Raw genomic sequence first — 14,401 nt, 5'->3', positions numbered from 1 at the left:
CTTCCAGCTACACGCGAACTTCTGCAGTTCACTGGGGGAGCCTAGGGAGTAGGGAGTAGAGAGTAGGTCCACGTCCAAGTCAGCTGGGGATTTTCCTCAGAGCTTTCCAGAAGCATGACACGCACATCTGGATTACGGCCGCCGTGGAATAAGGGCCCCTTGCTGCAATCCAGCTCAGCGTTGAGGGTGGAGTCCAGGGCTTGGAGCAGCTGCTGGGAAGAGCCAGGCATAATCAGACAAAGCAAGCAGGGCCTTGAAGAGACTTCTCCACTTCCCTAGAGAAATGGGCAGGATGTCCAGGCTGGCCCGGGTTGGGGGCCTGGGAGCTCAGCCTCCTGGGCTGCCTATACCTTGTGTTTCCCCTTCTCAGCACCCACAGCCCCATCCAGGCAGGTCCCTCCCTCTATCCCCTGCTCCCTCCCACTGCGTGTCCAACTCCCTCTCATCTGAGATGTTTTTATCTGAACTGGCTGGGCTCATAGAGGATGCTGGGACTTCAAGATGGATCTGGTGGCCCCTTAGCTTAAGAGCCTTGAAGCCATCTCCCCTCACCCCTCGAAGTCCCCTCTCCTCCTCCCCCACTCTGTTTCACTCCTCTTTGCTCTGCCCGCCTCTCTCTTTTGCCCTTCCTGCCTTGATAGATTGAAACCGACATGGTGTTCTGGCTTCTTGCGGTCCTGGTAAATAGCTCTTGATGTGGACGTGGTTGATGGGGAGAAGGGGATGACAAGCGTGTTGTATGGCGTGAGGGATGTGGGCACTTTCCTTCATTCCTGATGGGAGCAGCAGGTGTTCGTGCCCCTCAGGTGCACTGGGATTTCAGCAGGAGCCCTCACGGGGGCTGACAGACCTAGGAGGGGCCTGGGTGTCCTCAGTTTCTCCTCTTGATATGAAAAGGAAGATGACCCAGTGAAGGTGTAGAACAGCCTGGAGCATGCTGCCAGCACTGGGCATCAGGAGTAGCCGGCCACTTCTTTGAGATCAGGAATAGGCATTTCCATTTGTACTTGGCAAACGGGATTTAATTAAACAGTTTACACTTCTTCGATTTTCTTACTAAGCCTTAGTTGCCTGGCAGTTATTATCCTGATGTTGTTCCTGCGAACAGTAGCCCATGTCGGGGTAAATGAGGTCGTGGCAGAATAAGTTTAATATTGGCATTTTCAAAGTCAGTGAAGAGTAGGGCGTGGCCCAGAGGGCCAAGATATCAGGGAGTGGTAATCAGTGTGAATTCTCCCTCCCTGTCTTGGAAGATGCTTTCTTATCTCTCTTGCCAACAGCTTTTCTTTTGTGAACCCTAGTGAGATGCTGGAGTGGGTTTGCTTTTTCCTAGGAAGGAATACTCTCAGGTCTGCTCTGGTTTGCACCCAGTGGTTCTCATTGCCTTCTGAGTATAAATGGGAGGCCATTGGACACTCCACCCTTTGCTTTGCTCCTCCGCCCTGCTTCCCGGCCTATGTGCGCATGGACCTGGGAGATGAGGGGCTTCAGGGGATGGAGGAGATCCCAGGCCCGGGAGGAATACTCTGTCATCTCACGGTGTGGGCTGGAGAGTAGGGCCAGGGCCTAGGAATGGGCCAGCAGCTTTCCGGGTACAGTGAGAAGGAAAGACAGCTCTTCAGACTGCCACTAAGTGGTGTGAGGGGCCCATCCTCACGGGAACCACCCTCCAAAATCTGAGTGGATGACAGCCTTCTGTCTGCAATACTTTTCTCCTCTGGAAACAGCCAGCCAGAGTCTCTTTTTTGTGTGTATAACATGGAGCCCGGTTCTTTGGAAGGACACAGCATGAGGGGCAGCCTCTCATCTACATTTCGGCCCCTTTAGGGATGATGCCATGTGAGTTGGGAGAGGCAGCATGTGTATAACTGCATCTTAGTAGCCTTTTGGGGTCCCGGCACAAGGGGCAGGTTTTCGGAGAATCAGACCTTTCTCAGCCAAAACCCTTTTCCAGTTCAGACCAGCGCCATCCCTGTGAGCCCTGGGCTGCGGCAACACTCTGGCCCAGTGTCACTTGGGGCCTGCTGCTGGCTGAGACCCCAAAGCCCCAGGGAAAACTGGGGGCAGAGAGATGGTTCTGGAGAGTTAAGTGACTGGGCAGAGCCTCCAGCCCCCAGGGGGTGTGTGTGGACGATGTGCCTTGTCGGGCATGTCGGTGCTAGTGCTTGGGTGACGTCACTTGGTTGGCCTGTGGTTTGTGTGTGTGTATGTTGATCAGGATGTTCCTGTTTTGCGGTTGTCTGATCACTTGTTTTTGGCCGTGGGCTTCTGTATGGGTGTTTATTTTTAGAGGCTGCCACTTCTGGCCTGAGGGCTGATCCTTGGGCATGGTAGGAGCTTGTATTGAAATGTTTGTGGCTTTAAATTTCAGTATTTATTTTGGGGTATTGCTGCTTTTTATGTGTTTATTCTGTGGGGGGTGTGTGTGTGTGATATGACAGTGTAGAATACTAAAAAATTGTATGGTCTTTGAAGTTCTGCTTTAGCTTTGATTTTAATTTAGTTTTTTAAAAATTTTAAATTAGTTCTGATTTAAAATCCCAGCTTTACCAAGTATTACGTGTCTGCAAATAAATGGTTTCACGTCTCAGTTTCTCCGTCTTTAAAATAGGCATAACAACCCTGACTCACAGGATTAGAAATAACGTATGTGTAAATGTAGCAAAGTGTTCCCTGAATGTTAGCTATTAACATTAGTATTTGTGTATTCGTATCCACACCTGCTCTTTCTGACTGCAGTGCTGGGGCTGTCTGGTGTACTCCATGAGTGCATGCGTCTGGGTGTTTGATTTGGGTGATTTCTGGTGGGAGTGTGTGTCTCTGGATGTCTTTGTACCTGGTTTTCTGTGTGTGAGTGTGTGTGTGATTGTTGGTGTCTGGGCTGGAGTCTGTGCAGTGTTTGGGAGGGGGCTTTTTTTCTTGCCAGTTGGGGGCCTGCCTTGGAGGGGGAGGAAGGGAGGTGTGTGTGTTTGTGTGTGTGTGTCAAGGCTGGAAGCTGGACTGCTGACTGTACAGGGTGTGAAATCACTGAGTTCCTCTGGGCAGAGAAGTTCTTCATTCCTGAGTCAGCCCTTTGGCCTCTAGCCACCCAGTGCTCACTTTTTCCTTTCAGAGAAAGTATTGCTCACGGGGTCCCCAGAGCATCTCAGACAAAATGGCACAGGGGGCACCTCTCCCTGCTGAAAACCTCTACTTTTGTGTTCTCAAACCCTAAGATGCTCCCTCCACCCTTGGCCCCTGAAGCTCCTTTCCAGAACCTCCACGGGCCCTGGCATTCAGAGGGAAACTGTGTCCTCTTTAACATCGGGCCTGCCACCTTTGCTGGACCCCATCTTGGCCCAACACCCCAGGTCCTTGGGAGGCAAGTGCAGTGCCAGAGCCAGGCTTTGGACTGGGGCATCTTGCCCCCAGGACCCCGGCCCAACCTTGGACTCCACTGCCTGGCCCTGACCCTGGGTGCAGGGGAGGGCTCTGCTCAAAAGCTCGGGGAAAGAGTCCTTTTGTCCTTTTGCCCTTCTGCCACCTTGGCTCTATCTCGGGGTGCTGAGAGGATTCCCTTTGGGGATCCAGGGAAGGGAAGCTTTCAGCTGCTTTCCTCGGGAGACTGAAGATGTCCCGCCTCCCACTGACATCTGCTGTCTGTCTCCCCTCTGGTCCCTCTCTTGTAGAGGTTGTGGGCCACACGCAGGGACCCCTGGACGGGAGCCTGTACGCCAAGGTGAAGAAGAAGGACTCCCTGCACGGCAGCACCGGGGCCGTCAACGCCACGCGGCCCGCTCTGTCGGCTACCCCCAACCACGTGGAGCACACCCTCTCCGTGAGCAGCGACTCGGGCAACTCCACGGCCTCCACCAAGACAGACAAGACCGATGAGCCTGCCCCCGGCCCCTCCAGTGCCCCTGCTGCCCTGAGTCCCCAGGAGAAGCGTGAGCTGGACCGCCTGCTCAGTGGCTTTGGCTTGGAGCGAGAGAAGCAAGGCACCATGTACCACACCCAGCATCTCCGGTCCCGCCTGGCGGGGGGCCCTGCTGCGCCCTCCTCCGGCCGCCATGTCATCCCGGCCCAGGTTCACGTCAATGGCAGGGCCTTGGCATCCGAGCGGGAGACAGACATCCTGGATGATGAGCTACCCAACCAGGATGGGCACAGCGTGGGCAGCATGGGCACACTGTCCTCCCTGGATGGGGTCACTAACACCAGTGAGGGGGGCTACCCGGAGGCCCTGTCCCCACTGACCAACGGTCTGGACAAGCCCTACCCCGTGGAACCTATGGTCAATGGCGGGGGTTACCCCTATGAGTCTGCCAGCCGGGCAGTGCCTGCCCAAGCTGGCCACCCTGCCCCCATGCGACCCTCCTACTCTGCACAGGAGAGTTTAGCTGGCTACCAGCGGGAGGGGCCCCACCCAGCCTGGCCACAGTCAATGACCACCTCCCACTATGGCCATGACCCCAGCGGTATGTTCCGCTCTCAGTCCTTTCCGGAAACCGAGCCCCAACTGCCCCCAGCTCCAGCCCGTGGGGGGAGCAGCCGGGAGGCTGTGCAGAGGGGCCTGAATTCCTGGCAGCCTCACCCGCCTCCTCGCCAGCAGGAAAGAGCCCGCTTGGAGAGCCTCGGGCTCAGCAGGCCCAGCCCCCAGCCATTGGCAGAGCCCCCCATGCCTGGCCTCCCCGAGTTCCCGAGGGCGGCCTCCCAGCAGGAGATCGAGCAGTCCATCGAAGCCCTCAATATGCTGATGCTGGATCTGGAGCCAGCCACGGCGGCCGCCCCACTGCACAAGTCCCAGAGTGTCCCTGGGGCCTGGCCAGGCGCTTCCCCGCTCTCCTCCCAGCCCCTCTCTGGCTCCTCCTCCCAGTCCCATCCACTGACCCAGTCCAGATCTGGCTACATCCCCAGTGGGCATTCCTTGGGCACCCCTGAGCCTGCTCCCCGGGCCTCCCTAGAGTCTGTCCCTCCTGGCAGGCCTTACTCACCTTATGATTATCAGCCGTGTCTAACGGGGCCCAACCAGAGTTACCGTCCAAAGAGCCCAGCTGCCTCCTCCTCGTCTGCCTTCCTTCCAAACACCCAGAGCTCTCCGGGGCCTCAGCTGCCCCCAGTCTCTCTCCCTGGCCTCACCACTCAGCCTCAGCTTCCACCGAAGGAGGTGACTTCAGACCCATCCCGAACTCCAGAGGAGGAGCCATTGAACCTGGAGGGGCTTGTGGCCCACCGGGTAGCAGGTAAGAGCCTCAGGGGCCATGAGTTCTGCGTATCCCCTCCTCATTCCCTCCACACCTTCCCTCTCTGGTCTTGGCTGGTTTTGCTGGAGCGAGGTGCAGGCCTTAGCGGGTGCTGTTTTGGCCTGGGGAAGAGGCTGTCAGGAGCCCACATGCCAGCCATCCCTTCCTGCATTCATTGCCTGTTAGGCTCTAAGCCAGGCATTGAGGTTCAAAGATCAGTGTCTTTCAGGAATTTTCGGTCTAGTGAGGGAGCAGGTACACAGACAGATAATTCTAACAGAGTACTACAACAGAAGTGGGGACCAAAGCCCCAGAGCCTGGGAAAGCAAGGTTTCCCACCTAGGGCAATCAGGGAAAGCTTCCTGGAGGTGGTGACTCCAGGGCTGGAGTACAAATTTTCTAGGCAGAGAGGAGATGCTCTCTGCAGCTGCCTGCAGCTGCCTGCAGTGGAGAAGGCCTGGAGAAGGTTGGAGGGAGGCCTCTGTGGACTCCAGTTCCCTTTTGAGCCCTCCCAGAGGCACAGCAATGCCTGAGAGGGTGTCCTGAAGCCCTTGGGCTCCATCTGAGTGTTCAACCCTGGTGCGTCCTTTCAGGATATTTCTCTGTTTCTGGGGAGGCCAAGGTCCATCTTCTTCAGCTGTCTTGCTAGTCCTTGCTTTAGGACCAGCTCTGTATGGGAAGCAGGCACTGAGAAACAGATCCCCATTTCCTATCAGAGAATGGACTTATTCTCCAGAGAGAGGAGACAGAGTGGGGCAACCAGATGAGCTTACTGGGGAAATAAAGGCAAGAAATGGCAGTGTCCAGGGCCATGTTGGGAGGGGCAGGAAGGGCTCCCTTCCTTCCCTCTGGCCTAAGCCTGTGACCATTCCATGGGGGCAGCCAAACTGGGCGGGAAATCCTATGAGTTGGTTTTATTGTGGAGGTGAAGCCCAGGCCAGGGTGAACCAGAGCCTGGGGCAAGGGGGACCTGTGCCAAGCCCCTCAGCTGACAGGGTGGTGGGTAGTCAGGGAGCAGAAGGGGAGCCTGGGCAGCTGACTCTGCCTTCTGTCCCTTTTCCTAAATTTAGGGGAAGCTGAGTCACCATGCCAGCTACAGGGAGGAAGGGAGACGCCGTCTCTGAGCATGGATGGTGGGTTTAGGGAAGTAGCTGGGGCCAGGCCAGTTGGCTGTTGGGTTTGAGTCCAGGACCTGGTGTGGCGGCATGGACTCCCTGCTCGCTCCTGTACTTCAGAGCAGAGCACAGCCCCCAGTTCAACTATTGGTAACTTGAAATTGGCCATAATGGCAGTACTCACACTATGGAAGTTGGCAATCAAAGACTTCACCTGCCCTGGAGAGCTGGTCTAGCAGCACATCATTGTCTTTACCCAAGAGTCAAAGCATAATATGAGTAGCTCTATAACCCGAGGGGTGAAATGCTCCATGGGGGTCCCCATGGGGCTGGTGTCTTCTACTTTTGTCCACATCTGGGCCCATGAGATAAGGAGTACCTGGCTTGTCAGCAGAAACCATTTTCCTCCTGGTTTTGTTGAAGAGAGAGGAATGGGCCCTCTCAATATTTTACAGAGTTGGGGTGGTGGCCTGAGGAATAGTGACACTCTAGTCTAATGATGGGCAGGATCCAAGGGGCTTTTCTCTGGCGGAGCAGGATGAGTTCCCTCCCTTTCACAGAACCCTCTGTATAGCTCTCCCAGAGCTTGCTCAGAAGGAAGCCATACTTTAATGGCCCTGGAAGGATGTCCATCTTGTAGTGGCTCTCCCCTCATCCTTTTCTTTCCTACCAGTTTCTGAGGTCTTGCTTCTCAACCTCCATATCCTGTAGCTGCTCAGGTTTTGGCTGCCAAGAAGTCATATGGAGGGAGAGATATTGTTGGCACAGTACCTGTGTCCTCCAACCCTGCTGTCATCTCCTCCACCAACTGTGAGTGACTTAGTCAGGAGAAGGGATAAGATGTGTAGAGGGGACAGTTATATTTGGTCTCCAGGGCTACAAAGGACCTCTTGGGTCCATGCCCTGTCATGAACAGTATTTCTTATGTCAGCAGGTCCTGCTTGCACAACTTCTTCAGTAGCCCTATCCGCAGTGCTTGTGTTGATAAAGATGCACCGGCAGGATTAATTTGTAGAACAGTCTAGGAGCCAAGGGATAGACTTTCAGCACTGCCTTTTTCTTCTCATTTTACATTCTTCTGCAAGAAGCTGGAATGTAAGCTTCAACATGAGTAACCTCAGATCTGAGGGAGAACCTCTATATGGTCATCAGTATGATCTGGTTTCTCCTGGCCTTTCTCCCTCAAGTCTGCTCTTTCTTCCTTGGCTGTCAACTGAGGCTGTCATACCTCAGTTCTATGTCCTTGGTTCATCCCACTTTGATCCAACTACTCCTTATGTCTTATTTCAGCTTAGCTCTCAGAGTATGTAGGGTTAGTTTTCTTAACTTGATAAAGGGTAGGTACTGTAGCACATGCCACACTTTCTTGTGAAACATTAGAATTAGAAGCATTCCCATTACACCAGGGACACAATAAAGATGCCTGTTATCACCACTATCATTTAACATTGTATTGGATATCCCAGCCAGTGCAATAAGACAAGAAAAAGAAATAAGAGTCATAGTTGTTGAGTCCAATCAAGTTATCTTATTATCCTGATTCTGTGACTGTACTGATCTCAGGTGTCTCTAGAGGTAGAGATTTCAATGCATATTGGAAATCAGAAGTTGATCTTATCCTTAAGGAGTCTAGAGTTTAGAAAGGGGAAAAAGAACTGGAACTTTAAAATGAAGTTATTGGTAATAAGAGAGGTATGAAGAAAGTTCTGTGGGAATGAAGAAAAAGGAAAGATCACTATCAGCTGGAGAGATTGGGGAGGCTCTTTGTTGAGTGTGGGTTTTATAGAGCCTTGGAAGATGGATAGGACTTTGAAAATGGGTGAGGTCATTGGAGAGAGAGGGCTCATAATGAAGATAGGAAAACTTAAGGCATGTTTGAAGAATAGAGTGGATTGAGAGCATATAGGCTGTGTGAGAGAGAGTCAAGAAAGGTAGCCTGGGGCCTGCGTCTGTTTGGTTTTAATACCAGACTAAGGAGCTTGAATCTTACCTAGGGGCAGTGTAGGAAGCCATTACTGTGTTTAGGAGAGGATGCCATGATCAGGGCTGTAGTTTAGGAAGATGTATCTGGTGGGTCTGGGCAGGAAGGATACAAAAGGGGAGAGACTTTGAGCTGGGAGATGCTAGGAGCTTATTAGCTAACCTAGGTGATGGGGGCTAAGTTAGGGTGCTGACCATGGAAATGAAAAAGAAGAGATGGGTGCCAAGGATGCTGTGGTGGAGAAATGATGCATTTATAAGTTGATTGGATGTAGTAGGTGAAGGAGAGGGAGACATCAAAGATAATTCTGAAGCTCCATGAATAGAAACAGAATGATGGTTCCATTAATAAGCCAGAAGTTAGCAGGAGGAGCAGGTTTGGTGTAAGATGAAGACCTCAGTATTAGATATGTTGAATTTGAGTGACAGTGGAGCTCCAGGTAGAGATGTATGGAAGGCAATCAGACATCCGGAATTGGAGCTCAAAAGAGTGGAAAGAGCTATAGATTTGGGAGTCATCCTCACAAAGGTAAAGGTTAAAACTTTGGGCATGGATGAGATCTCTATATGTCAGAGGGCATGGAGAGAAAAGAACTTAGAATGAAATGGCCATGAGGGAATGGAGGTCATACAGGGGACTAAGAACAAATGTTCAGGACAGAGAGAGGACACTAGGACAGTGGGTTGTCACAGAAGTCAGAATAGTAAAGGGTTTCCAGGAGGAGGGGTGGGAGGTTAGCAATATCACTGTGGAGAGATCATGAGGAGAAGGACTCAGGAAAATTCACTGGGCTTGCCAATTAGGTGGCCCCAGTGATTTTCAAAGGCATATTTTCAATAGAGTGGTGGTGACAGAAACCAGACAGAGATTGAGGAGTGAGAGATGAGAGGGTGCAGACAGCATATCAACCAGTCTTTTGAGTGGTTTTGTGATAAAAGGGAAGAGGGTGGTAGCTAAAGAGGGTAGCAAGATACTGAGAACTTCTTTCTGTGAATATAGGAGCCATGAGAATGTTTTTAGAGGGGGAGGAGAGAGAGGTTGAATATGGAGGGAAGAGGGAGAAGAAAATGATATAAGAGAGAGAGAAAGAAATTGATAGGATAGGTCTCTAAGGAGGTAAGGGGAGTTAGGCTTAGGAACCCAGGTGGATAATTTAGGCTCAACCAGGAGGTGAGGTACCTCTTCATGAAATAAGAATATAGGATGGATACAGATATAGGGAGATATTGGTGTCAAGCCTTGGGAGCTTGAATTGAGAACCCAATTTTTATATTTCATCATGGAAATAGGAGATGAGATCAAGGCCCATTCCATCATTCATTCAATGTGTGCTCTTAATCCATGCTACATGCTAGCCTAGGTTCTGGAAAAATGGTGGTAAACAAAAGAGATAAAGATCCTTTTTTTAAGAGGTGGAAATGGACAATAAACAAATAAGCAAATACACATATAATATGTCAGACGGGTGATAAGTGCCATAGAGATAAAATAAAGCAGTGAAATGCCAATGAGGGGTGAAGGGTTGGGGGGGTGGTTGGATGGTCAGGGAAAAGGCTTCACTGGGCAGGGAGGGCATGTGCCAGATGGAATAGCAAGTGCAAAGGTCCTGAGGTGGGAGTGTGCCTGATACGGGGAAAGTAGGGGGCCCAAAATCAGAGAGGGAATGAGAATGGGGACCAGCCTTCTGTGAGCCTTGTATGTGATCATAAGACCTTTGGCTTATACTCTGCATGGTGTGAGAAGCCTTAGGAAGGATTTGGGCAGAGGAGTGACATCATCTGACTTGTTCTAAAAGCATCAGTGTGGCCAGGATGGAAGGAGGGAGACCAGTTAGGAGGCTGGTGCTTTTGATCAGGATGGTATCTGGAGATGGTGAGACATACTCAGATTGTAGACATATTTTGGAGGTGTTGCCATCAAGATTTACAGAGAGACTAGACATGGGATGTGAGAGAAGGAAAAGTCAAGGTTTCTGGCCTGAGCACCTAAAGGATGGAGTTGCTCTTTATTGAGATGGAGAAGAATGTGGGAAGAGCAGGCTTAGAGGTGATATCAGAAGTGTGATTTTGGCCACGTTAGATTTGAGGTGCCCATGAAATGTCCAAGACAGTTGGATGTATGAGTCAGGAGTTTATGAGGGAGAGATTGGAGCTTAGAAATGTGGGAGTTGTCAGTATATGATGTCATGTGAAGTAAGGCACTGCATGATATCACCCAGGGGGGTGAGCACAGAGAGAGAAGGATTGAGTTCTGGAGCCTTGAACATTTAGCAATTTGAGACATGAGGAGGAACCAGCAAAGAAACTGGTATGGAGCAGCTTTTGAAGTGGAGGAAACTCAAAGGGTGTGGTTCTCTGGAACCCAGGAAGGGGTGATACTGGCCATCCAGCAGGCTCATCTTAAGGACTTTTCGGTGGTACTCAGCAGTTTGGGGCAGGAGTAGAAAATCCTAAGTGGCTCCCGTGGAAGAGGGTTACTAAGAGGGGTGTGATGGAAGAATGAAGGGCTGAGGGATGCCCCGATGCTCGGGAAGATGACCCTCGGGCTCAGACTGGCAGGGTCACTGCCGAATCCAGGAAGAAGCAGGTGACCGTGAGAGGAGAAAGGTCCTGGGATGGGGTCATGCTGACCATGAGGGTGGGTGAGGTATGGGGCCACAGGATTGAAATCTGGTCCCAGGCTGGCACCTTCCTACTCCACGCTGGGGTTGGAAAAGAGAGAGGTGGGTGGCGTCCTGCTGGACAGCAGAAAGTCCAGCTGCCCTTTGGAGAAGCGAGACCCTAGATCCACCCTCTCATCTTGTCTGACACCCTGCCCGCCTCCCTCCAGCTTGTGGCCAGAACCCAGACTCAGAACACTGACTAATCTTGATTTTCTCTTTGTTTTTGTTTTGTTTCGTCTTGTTAAATGCCTTGTCCCTGGCGTTCTTCGTGTGTCCCGTGTCCATCTGTCCCCTGTGCCGTGGGCGTGGTGCCTTCCTTGCCTGGTGTCCTCCCTTCCACCCACCCCCCCCTCCCTGCTTGCCTCCCCGCTGCCGGCTCCCCGGGGTGGGGGTGAGCAGCGTACAACGCCAGGCTGCAGGGCGCTGGGCAGAGTGTCGGCTCCGGGCACCCTCCTCTCCACCGGCTCCGATCTTCCTCTCTCTCTGGTTGGTTCCTCTCCCCGCTTCCCCCTTTATGACTTACCTGAGCTCTCCGTTTCTTTCTTTTCCCTTCCTCCTTCATGTGCTGTTCCTCCAAATTTTTGCCCACTTTCTTCTACCTCCTCATTTCCCATTTCCTCCTCACTTTTGTTCCTCTCCCTCTTCTGTTCTCTCCGTCTCTTTCTTCTCTTTGCCCCCCACTTCTTTTCTCACTGCCCCCTTCTTCCTCCTGCCTCCCTCCTCTCTGCATGAGTGAGTGCTCCCACTTCTGCATGGACATGGCCTGATGCTGCCAGCCTTGGCCTTCCCTGCTGGGAACAGGGTCCGGGGTGACTAGATGAACTTTCAGCCTCCCCGTGGGCACATAGGCCTTTGCAACAAGGGTGCTCAGTGAGGGTTTGGGACAGCCCGGCTCTCCAGCCACCTTGGCCAGATCACCTGGGCTGCCCGGCCAGAGCCTCAGCAGGAGCCAGGCCAAGCTCTGCATGGACCAGCAGGCACAAGACACAGAGTGGTGCCCTGGCACCTGCTGCTCTGTCCATTCTGGAGCACAGCACTCCCTGGGGACAGGGCACTCCCTCTGACCTCATCCTGAATCTCTGATCCTAGGACCCATGGCCAAGAATCAGAAGCCCTGGGTGTGGTCCTGGCTTTTCCTGTGACCACCTCTGTGACACTCCCGGACAAGTCTCTGAATTGCTCAGAGCTCTGTCTCCCAGTGTGACAAATGGAGGATCGTAGCCTTGCCAAGTGCCTTTTGCATGGTGGCTTGATGTGCCCCAACATAGTGGACCCTCCATCAAGAGTCACGTTGCTCTGTTAGAGGGTGATGTCATCCACTAGCGTCTCCCACCAGCTCTTGGACATACAACCCCTAGACTTTTAGCTCTGGGGAGGGAATCACCTCATCCCTTCCCTGCTCCTCGGAGCCCAGAGGCCCAGGTCAGGGAGAAGACGATGTGCTCAGGCTTACCCTAGGCCGTGGCCTTGAGCAGTTCCGGGAAAAGGCTTGGGGGTGGGGCGGGGTGGGAACTGATGACTCCCAGTGGCAATATTTGGTGCTCTCACGGCCCCTCCTTCTCCCAATCCATGGATAATGGGGAGACGGTTCTAGCAGAATGCCCCCTGTCCCCCTCCTCTCCTGTCCCTCCGTCTTTTCTCGGCCCAGTGGTGGGGAGTGCAGGGGTTTGGGCAGTTCTGGGGGGTCCTGAGGGGAGCTGGCATGGCTTGCCCTGGGGCTGCTAGTGTGGTTGCCGTGTGGCTTTCTGGTGCCCTGGCCCAGCAGGTGGCCTCCCGGATCCCTTCCCTTCTGGAGCCCCAGGCAAGCAGTCGGACACCCAGCCCCGCCACCTGGAGCTGAGGAATCCAGTTTTTTGGAAATTGGAAGGCTGGAAAGAAGAGCTGGGTCTGTCGGGGTGGAAGCGGCCAGTCCTGGGGCGGGTAGGGGAGGCATGTGATGAAGCCTGACACCAGGGCATATGTCCATGGAACTCGGGGGCGGTGGGCGGCCCTGCTCTATCTATTAACCAGGTGTATTGATGTGTGTTAGGGCTACAGCCCCTAGAATTGCCCGTGTGTGTGTGTGTGTGTGTGTGTGATGAAGGGGATTCACGGCCTCAGTTCCAGCCCACTTTAGGGGAGCCTTGGAGCCAGCTGTTCCCCCGAGCACAGTACCATCCTGGGGAGCAGAGTGAGGACCCCGGGAGATGGGGCTGCTCCGGCCCCTTGCTCTTCAGGTCTGGTGGTCAATGTGGAGGCCCCGGGCTGAGGTGACCACTGTCCTCCAGGAGGACGGGAAGGTCCGATGCCAACAGTGTGTGAGCAGCCCTTGGAGGATGACAAAGGGCTTCTGGATGTAGCGCGTTATTATCCCAAAGGCCACTTTCTGGCCGCTCCTCGTGCTGCTGGGGCTGGAAGGCTGGACTCACCAGCTTTCCTGGGAGGACCTTCCAGAGTCCCTTGCCTGCCTCTCTTTCCCCCTCTCTTCATGAGCTTTCTCTGGCCCCCGTTCTCCTGCTGGGGCAGGGCTGAGTGTGGAGGTTCTGAGGGTGACTGTGACCCACACTGTTCCTGCCGGGCTAAGGCTGCGTGCGCCCACACGTGTCTGTACGTGTGTGTGTGCGCGTGTGCCTGTGTGTATGCAGGGAGCAGGGCACGTAGACAGCAGCCCTGAGAGTGGGGCTGGGCCCAGGAGACCAAGGAAGTCCTGGGGTCAGGGGTGGGGGAGGGGAGGAGGCCTGTGGGGAGTGCGGGCCTATTTTTATTATCCGTCAGCCTCTGGGACACGAGGGAGTGGTGTTCTCTCTCTGACACTGGCTGTCAGCTTGTGTCCAGACGTCCTAGCTTGGCTGAGGAACAATGGGGCTCTCTTCTCTCCCGTCTGCCATGGCCCGTCTCCCCTCCCGTAGAGAGAGACAAGAGAGAGGGAACGTGGCTCTCCAGGCGCTCCGGGGCAGATCTGGGACTGCCAAGGCGGACAACAGTGGGACACTGTGTTCAAAGAATGTGAGAGGCCCAGGCTGGCCACTGGGGCCGTGGGCGCTCTGCGGGAGAGGGGCTGTCCCCGTGGGAGTGGTATGCCGGGGCTTCCCCCTTCTGCAGAGGGAGGCTCTGCCCTGCAGGACCCTAGCTCTTTGGACGGCAACCTGTCCATCCCCCTTGCCTCTGGACAGAGCCGGTCCCACTCCAGTGGTGGTGGAGAGGCAGCTTGAAGAGGTGTGATTGCCCTCAAGTGTCTGACCGCCTTGGGCCAGGTCTCGCATCCTCCAAAGCCCGGAAGCCCCTCCAACGGTCCAGCCTCTTCTCCGGGCCGCTGCAACCCTCTGCATCCCCAGAATGTGGAGGATGTCCTGGGTGCATCGGGGAGAATGTTCTCTGTCCCTCTGGGAGACTCAGGGCCTCGAATTGAAACAGACCCAATTTTCAAGGGCAGATAGCGGAT

The 14,401-nt window shown here is 53.7% G+C and overlaps 1 protein-coding gene across 4 annotated transcripts in view; it reads left to right on the top strand.

Annotated features, from left to right (window-relative positions):
* TNS1 (tensin 1) overlaps window positions 1–14,401 on the top strand; it is a 185,873-nt gene that overhangs the window by 133,370 nt on the left and 38,102 nt on the right. For all 4 annotated transcript variants that reach the window (XM_061187226.1, XM_061187233.1, XM_061187224.1 and 1 more), the window contains one exon: window positions 3,669–5,222. In XM_061187226.1, coding sequence (XP_061043209.1) covers window positions 3,669–5,222 — 1,554 coding nt within the window. The remainder of the gene's footprint in view (window positions 1–3,668; window positions 5,223–14,401) is intronic.

The sequence above is a fragment of the Eubalaena glacialis genome, chromosome 1, assembly GCF_028564815.1.
Source record: "Eubalaena glacialis isolate mEubGla1 chromosome 1, mEubGla1.1.hap2.+ XY, whole genome shotgun sequence".
NCBI lineage: Eukaryota > Metazoa > Chordata > Mammalia > Artiodactyla > Balaenidae > Eubalaena > Eubalaena glacialis.
Note: the sequence above shows the minus strand (reverse complement) of the source record. Positions and strands in the feature narration are given on the sequence as shown.